Source organism: Porites lutea, chromosome 2 (assembly GCF_958299795.1).
Source record: "Porites lutea chromosome 2, jaPorLute2.1, whole genome shotgun sequence".
NCBI classification, from domain to species: Eukaryota; Metazoa; Cnidaria; class Anthozoa; order Scleractinia; family Poritidae; genus Porites; species Porites lutea.
Genome location: NC_133202.1, coordinates 24,260,344 through 24,268,233, shown reverse-complemented (window position 1 = coordinate 24,268,233; position 7,890 = coordinate 24,260,344). Strand labels below are relative to the sequence as shown.

General features: G+C 27.1%; 1 protein-coding gene across 1 annotated transcript; it reads left to right on the top strand.

Moving 5' to 3' along the window:
* Window positions 1-476: 476 nt before the first annotated feature.
* On the top strand, window positions 477-2,654 carry LOC140925884 (uncharacterized). The gene is made up of 3 exons (XM_073375725.1): window positions 477-579; window positions 1,165-1,360; window positions 2,000-2,654. The coding sequence occupies exons 1-3, from the start codon at window positions 477-479 to the stop codon at window positions 2,652-2,654; spliced, it is 954 nt and encodes a 317-aa protein (XP_073231826.1).
* Window positions 2,655-7,890: the final 5,236 nt, after the last annotated feature.

Below are 7,890 nucleotides of genomic sequence, written 5' to 3'. Positions count from 1 at the left end.
TTTCCCGTCTTGTACGTAGTCAAATTACTTCAAGAACAAATGAACCAATTCATATTTGTAAGAGATGTTTTTGTCATTTTACAAAACCAGAATTATTAGATAAACATATTAAATATTGTTCTAGTAATAAAACAGCATTTGTAAAAATGCCAGAAAAAAACAAAACTTTACATTTTAATAACTATGATAGACAACTTCCTATTCCTTTTGTTGTATATGCAGATTTTGAATGTTTTACTAAACCAATGAATAGCTGTTCTCCCAATCCTAAAGATTCTTACAACTATAACTATCAAAAACATGAACCATCAGGATTTTGTTTTTATACAAAGGGTATTGTTAATAAAAGAATTAAACCAATCATTTATACAAAAAAATCAGATGATGAAGATATTGCTAAAATATTTGTAGAAAAACTTACAAAAATGACTAAAGGGATATATGAAGATTTTTATTGTAAACCAAAACCTTTAGTAATGAGTGAAAAATCAAATAAAGATTTTAATAATGCGGTTAATTGTCATATTTGTAGTGGTGAATTAGGTAAAGATAAAGTTAGAGATCATTGTCATTTTACAGGTAAGTACCGTGGTGCAGCACATAACAAATGTAATCTTATGTGTAAAAAACCAAGAATATTACCAGTTATATTTCACAATCTTCAGGGTTATGATGCTCATCTATTTATCAAACAACTTGCTAAAATAGATGGTAATCTTAGTTGTATTCCATCTACTGAAGAAAAATATCTTTCATTTTCTAAATCTATTAAAGTTGGAGAGTACAAACATATTAATGGTGATATTATTCCAATAAATTTTGAAATCAGATTTGTTGACTCATTTAAATTTCTTCAAACATCACTAGCCAATCTTGTTTCAAATTTAACCCAAGATGATTTTCATATTACAAAACATACTTTTAAGAATAATACTTTATTACTAACTCGTAAAGGAGTTTTTCCTTATGACTATGTATCATCAGTTGATAAATTATCTGAAAAACAATTACCACCAAAACAGGGGTTTTATTCAAAACTAAATGATGAAGATATAAGTGATGAAGATTACCAACATGCGATTAAAGTCTGGAATACATTTGGGTGTAAAACAATAAGAGACTATCACGATCTTTATTTAAAATCTGATGTAATGCTTTTGGCAGATGTGTTTGAAAACTTTAGGAAAACTTGTCTCCACCACTACAAGTTAGATCCAGCTCATTACTTCACATCTCCAGGTCTAGCTTGGGATGCATGTCTAAAAACAACAGGTCAACGTTTAGAATTATTACATGACTATGATATGTTAATGATGTTTGAGAAAGGTATTCGTGGTGGAATAACACATATATCAAAAAGGTATGCAGAAGCAAATAATAAATATATGGAAAATTATAATCCTGAAAAGAAATCATCATTTATACAATATTTGGACGCAAACAATCTTTACGGTTGGGCTATGTCTCAGAATTTACCAACACATGGTTTTAAAATGATGAAAAATATTACAGTGGAAAAGGTGGTAGAAATTTTAGAAAAAACAAATGATAGTATGGCAAATACTGGTAAGAAGGGATATATTTTTGAAGTTGATTTGGAGTATCCACCAGACTTATGGGATCTTCATAATGACTATCCTCTTGCACCTGAATTAATGAAGGTTAATGGAGTTGAAAAACTAATATGTCATTTTAAACCAAGAAAAAATTATGTTATTCATTACAGAGCTCTTAGACAATGTCTTGAGTTAGGTGTGAAAATTACTGCTGTACATCGAGGAATATCATTTTACCAATCTCCTTGGATGGAACCATATATAAGAAAAAATACAGAACTTCGAAAATGTGCTGCAAACAATTTTGAGAAAGACTTTTTTAAACTAATGAACAATTCAGTTTTTGGTAAAACAATAGAAAATATTAGAAAGCGTCAAAATATAGTACTTGTTGATGATCGTAAAAAAGCATTAAAACTATCAAGTCGTCCAAACTTTGACAGATGTACAATATTTGATCGAAATCTTATTGCTATTCATATGAAGCGGACAGAAGTGTATTTTAATAAACCAGTATATGTTGGTCAAGCAATTTTAGACTTATCAAAAACTTTAATGTTTGATTTTCATTATAATTATATCAAAGATAAATATGGAAAGAAAGCTGAGTTATTGTTTACAGATACTGACAGTCTAATGTATCAGATTAAAACAAAAGATTTTTATAAAGATATATGTCTTGATGTAAAAGATAAATTTGATACTAGCGATTATCCATCAGATCATCCTTCTGGTATATTAACAGGAGTTAACAAAAAAGTAATTGGCGCGTTTAAGGATGAAGCATCAGGAAAACAGATAACTCATTTTGTTGGATTAAGACCTAAACTATACAGTTATAAAGTTGAAAGTGAAAAAGAGTTAAAAAAGTGTAAAGGAATAAAAAAAAATGTGGTAAAAAAGTCAATAATATTTGATGATTATGTTAGATGTTTATTTTCTGGTGAAAAAGAAATGAGAAAGATGAAAATAATAAGAAGTGAAAAACATGATATATATTCTAAAGAGGTTAACAAAGTAGCTCTAAGCAATAGAGATGATAAGAGACATGTGTTAAATGACCAAATACATACTCTAGCTATTAGAGAAAAATATTAGATTTAAGATGTAACAAGTAGAAATAATAAATGTCATATACAGAAGAAGAAATAAAAAAATATCTCAATATTTTACATAATTATAAAGTAGAAGAAAGTGAGGGGGTTAAGAAGACAAAAGTAGCTTCATGTTTAGGCTGTAAAAATACAGAATCTTTTTTTATTGATTTTGGTCAAAAAATATGTTACAATTGTGGAACAGTAAACGGATATGTATTAGGATTTTATGATGTGAAAGATTATGATAGGGTACATTATAGAAAAAAGAGTATTTATCACAGGAAGTATTACTACGATAAAAAGGTTAATCAGATTTCTAAACTAATAAATCTTTCTGATGAACAAAAATGTGAACTTTACAACAGGTTATTAAAAATAGATAATTACATTATGGTTCATATTAACAAACAATATTTTAGAAAGAGAATGATAAGTATTAATTACGTGATAAAAAAAATTTTGGATGAAATGGGGTGTGAAAAGTATAATAGTTTAGTGCTTAAAATAAGTCCTAAAACTTTAGAAACTTATGATAGTTGGTGGGAAACTTATAAAGAACTGATAAAATAATTTTATATTATGTGATTAATATAAAATTTTAATGAAATACTTCAAACATAAATATATTAATTTAGTCCTTTATTAAAAATCCAATATAAAATACCAGTTAGATAACCAAGAACTTCACTTTTTATTGGAGAATCAAATACATAAACACATCCTCTTCCAGCTTTGTAATTTTTGTAAAAAGATTTAAACGCTCTATGAAATATTAAATGATTTTTGATTATCGAACTATTAGATTTAAGAGGTAAAATATCTAAATGATATATTATTGTTTCAAGTGAAATATAATCTTTTACATAATGTTCGTATAAAAATCGATATATTAATGCTGTTTTTATAATATCTTCTGTTTGTTTTATATTTTTAATTGTAGGATAGTAAAAGTTAACGTAATTAACAATAGTTTTTATCATTTTTATTCAATTATTATATAATTAATAGATAAAAAATGCATATTGAAATTAATCCTAGATCTTTAAAAAATTTAGAACAAATTTGTGAAATTTTATATAAACTTCATCCAAGTGTTTTACATTATATGGTTGATGAATTAATTGAAGATACAGGTTGTATTCTTGGTCTTAATGATGGAAAAAATTACACTTTTGAACAAAGAGAAAAATTAACGAGTTTTAATGCTGCAGAAATTATTAAAGAAGATAACAAAGAAGATAACAAAGAAGACGAAGAAGAGGACAAAGAAGACAACAAAGATAACAAAGAAGAAAACGAAGAAGAAGACGAAATACCTTTTAAAGAAATTGTTAATATTATGCATGGTGATGGAGAATATCCTGAAGATATTTTTGTTTTTAATAGATTATTAAAATATCTTCAACATGATACATATGAATATATTCCAATTAAAATTTATATTGAGGTTGAAGATCCTGTAATAGGAAAAAAGGTTAAAAAATTAGTTAGTTTTCTTGAAAAAACTGATGCACCAGAACAATTTTATTTTCATAAAAGAGAAGAAGATTCTTATGCTTATTTTGCTGAAGGTTATGGTCTTACAATGAATGAAGAACAAGAAAAGAAACAAGAAGATTTATACTCAAAACATGATTATAAAAAGCTTAAAAAACTTTTAATAAAAGAAAAATTATATTATCATTAATAAGTTTCAATATTAAAATAAAATATTGAAACTATTGATTAAATTTATTATTATATTTAATCTCAAATTTATCCGGTTCAGGAGATTGATCAATTATCATATCATCTATTAGTTTCATTCTATCTACGAATTTTTGTTTATCCCATTCATCTCCTCTAAGCGCAGCTCGAAGTTCAACAAGAACTTTTTCATAAGTGGTGTATGCAATTTTTGTCATCTCAATTTTCCTCTTATAATTTTGTTTTTTTCCAACTCCAGTCATAATAATACCAGCTCCATTTATTACTCCGAGAATAACAGGATTAAGTGTAATTCCCCCAGTAATAGTTCCTATTGCAACTAAACATATTCCAGAGATTGTAAAACAATTATCAAGAAATTTATAAGATTTATAAGACCTCTTAAAACACCAATATTTTTTATGGTAGTAACTGTAAAAATCTTTTATTGTTTTAATATCAGATTTTGATAGAGATGGGTCTATGTGATTAAAATCAAAAATATCTTTCATTTTTTATTATTTTATGTATATAATCTTAGTTTAGTCTATAATACATAATTTCCGTTTATCTTTTCTTGTAGTAATATATGATGATGTACTGGGGAGTCAATGTCGTAAAAGTTTGGAGAGTACATAAATTTTTCTATCACTGAATCTTTACACGAAAATTCAAATTCAAGGTTAGCTGAAGTTCTTACAATATTAGCGTCTAAGTCTGCGGAATAGTTACTTATATTAACTTTTGTAATATTATCACTAATACTTTCTGTTAACCATAAAACTATTTTTTTCCACTAAAACTAGATGGTATTGCTAAATTTTTTCTTACATTACCAATATTTATGTTTAGTGCACGATTTGCGTATAAATAGTATAAAAATAAAAGTTGTTGTCTTGAATTTGCATTAGTTACATCATATTTAGTTATATGAAAATTATTTCTTTTAAAATGAGAAAAAACAATACATAAAGTGTAACTTGTATTTTTAATTGGTGGTTTAAAAGATATCTTATAATCATTTATTCTTAATCCAGTTTCTAATATGTTATCCATTGTTTTACTTGGAAATGTAATATTTTGTGCAGAATTTCCTGTAATAGAGGACAAAGCATTAAACACAACACCAAATGAATTTTTATTTATAACATAATTGTTTGAATCGCTAAAGTCAAAAAAATGATCAAAATATTTTCTATAAACATAATTTTTTATAAAAGGTAAATTTTTATTTACAATTCCAACTGTTGCTGTATTAATTTCATTTACCATTCCAACTGTTGCTGCACTATTATTATTATTTTTATCAAGATCAATGTTTAATATTTTTTTATTATTTGCATTTATGTCAACATTGTATGTAACTTCTGTTGGTTTGATATCAAATGCTGTGTGATAGTCATAAACTTTATCTGGGTCGATATTGCTTACTTTACCCACAATACCATAAGTAACAAAATAAACTCCTGAAAACTGACTTGGATACACAGACAAGTCACTTCCTTCTTGTGGTATATTAACCAGAAAATGAAGAAAGAACCTATTACCAGTTGACAACTTTTTAAAATTAACTATTATTCTATGGTAATACATATATTGTGATTGATTTGTTGCATCTATATAACTATGACTAAGTTTTTTTACACTTACATTTTCAATTGATAATCCTGATGAAGTTCCTTTGTCTACACTTATTTGAGACTTATGCCAAAGTTGATAGTCAGTGTTTAGTATTTCCAAACATAGTGTGTAATCAACATTAGCGGTTAATCTGTAAAAGTTAACTGACATTTTGTACTTATAGCCACCTTGAGAATTTTTGTTTATTTTTACATAAATTACTTTGTGGTTATAGTTATGAAAATTACCTTTTGAAGGAGGTAAGTCTGCTATTTTTGATATAACAAAACTAGTTCCAGTATCTATTTCATCAGTCCATTGTGCTGCATTAGACATAAGAAAAGTAAATTGATCGTTGTAATGACTTGGTTGAACTGCAGTGTGATGAGTTAGTTTATCAACATAATCTTTATTTACAGCATCATTGTCTTGGGTTGGTTTACTTAAACTAATAATTTTTTTATTGTTCATATTTAAGTTTCCACTCATATAATCCGTTCCATCTTTTTTTAAGTAACCTGTTGTAAATCCTTTATCATCAACATACTTTTTGGTTGCAGCATCTGTATCGTTAAAAGGTGGTCTTAGACCAATTATAGGTTTATTATTCATGTTAAGTGAGTTTAACATTTTATTTGTTCCACCAACATGTAGATACTTTATATCTGTATAGGCTAATGGTGTTGGTTGTCTGGGACCCATTGGAGTTGGTAGGTTTAAAATTCTATGATTATCCATGTTAAGATTACCTTTCATTGGATAAGATCCATCTCTATCAAGAAATGTATTGTCTACATATTCTTTTGTAGGAGGTTCTTTTGCATCCAGTGGTGTGCTTAGATTTTTAATTCGGTATGTATTTCTCATATCAATGTTTGAATCAATTGCTAGATTTGTTGATGAGGAAGGTTTATCATCCACATACTTTTTGTTTGCTGCGTCATTATTAGCTGTTGGTTTACCAACATTAGTTATTTTATTATTATTCATGCTTAAATTACCAATCATTGTTCGTGAACCATCTCTGTTAAGAAAATTACTGTCTGCATATTGTTTTGTTGCTGGCTCATCTGCATCATTTGGATGTTTAAGGTTTAGAATACGAAATCTATCTTTCATATCAATGTTTGAATCAACTGTTAATCGTGTTGTTGTGGGTGCCCCGCTAGAATTATCATCAACATACTTTTTTGTAGCAGCATCAGTATTAGCAGTTGGTGTACCAACATTTCTTATTTTTTTATTTATCATATCATAATCACCATCAGAAGTAAGATTAAATCCAACTCCTGGTGCTCCTTGAATTCCTTTAGCAAATGAGTTATCTTTTTGTTCGTTAAATATTCCCATTTTATTTATTAGTTTAGACTACTAGTAAAGTTTTTAGCAATACGTTTTTTAGGCTTATCAATGTACAAAAATGTAAATGGTTTTTTTGTTGCTGTTCTATATGTCTCTTTATCAACTCCTAATTCTGATGATATCCTGTTTGCTTCTCTCGATGATGGAAATTCGTACAGACAGTAGTGAGAACAATTCAATCGTATATCCTTTGGAGTTTTGTAAAATGATTGACTTAGGTAGATTACAGAACAATTCTTATGACGACCTTGGATGAAATAATCAATAAGTTCTCTTTGATTTTTATCACAAACGTAATCATCAAATATTACAAGTTTTTGATTATCCTCATATTCCATTTCTGTCACTGGAATTATTTCATCATTACTTACATTTAGTATTTCATATCCCATTTTATCACTCAATTCTCTCATTTTTTGAATTAACTTTTGATACTTATCCTGTTCTAGATTACGTGCGTAAAGATAAATTTCATCATAGTATAGTAGTGGTTTAATTAACATATGATAAAGCAAATTAGTTTTACCACTTCCACTGTTTCCACAGATTAACATTCTAAAAGTATCTGA

Excerpts from the sequence above, each read along its gene's own strand:
- LOC140925884 (XM_073375725.1), top strand. The coding sequence starts at position 477 with ATGAGTGAAAAATCAAATAAAGATTTTAATAATGCGGTTAATTGTCAT. Across the intron at positions 580-1,164 it reads AGATCATTGTCATTTTACAG|ATGTGTTTGAAAACTTTAGG; the intron begins GTAAGTACCGTG and ends TGCTTTTGGCAG. Across the intron at positions 1,361-1,999 it reads ATAACACATATATCAAAAAG|ATGTACAATATTTGATCGAA; the intron begins GTATGCAGAAGC and ends AAACTTTGACAG.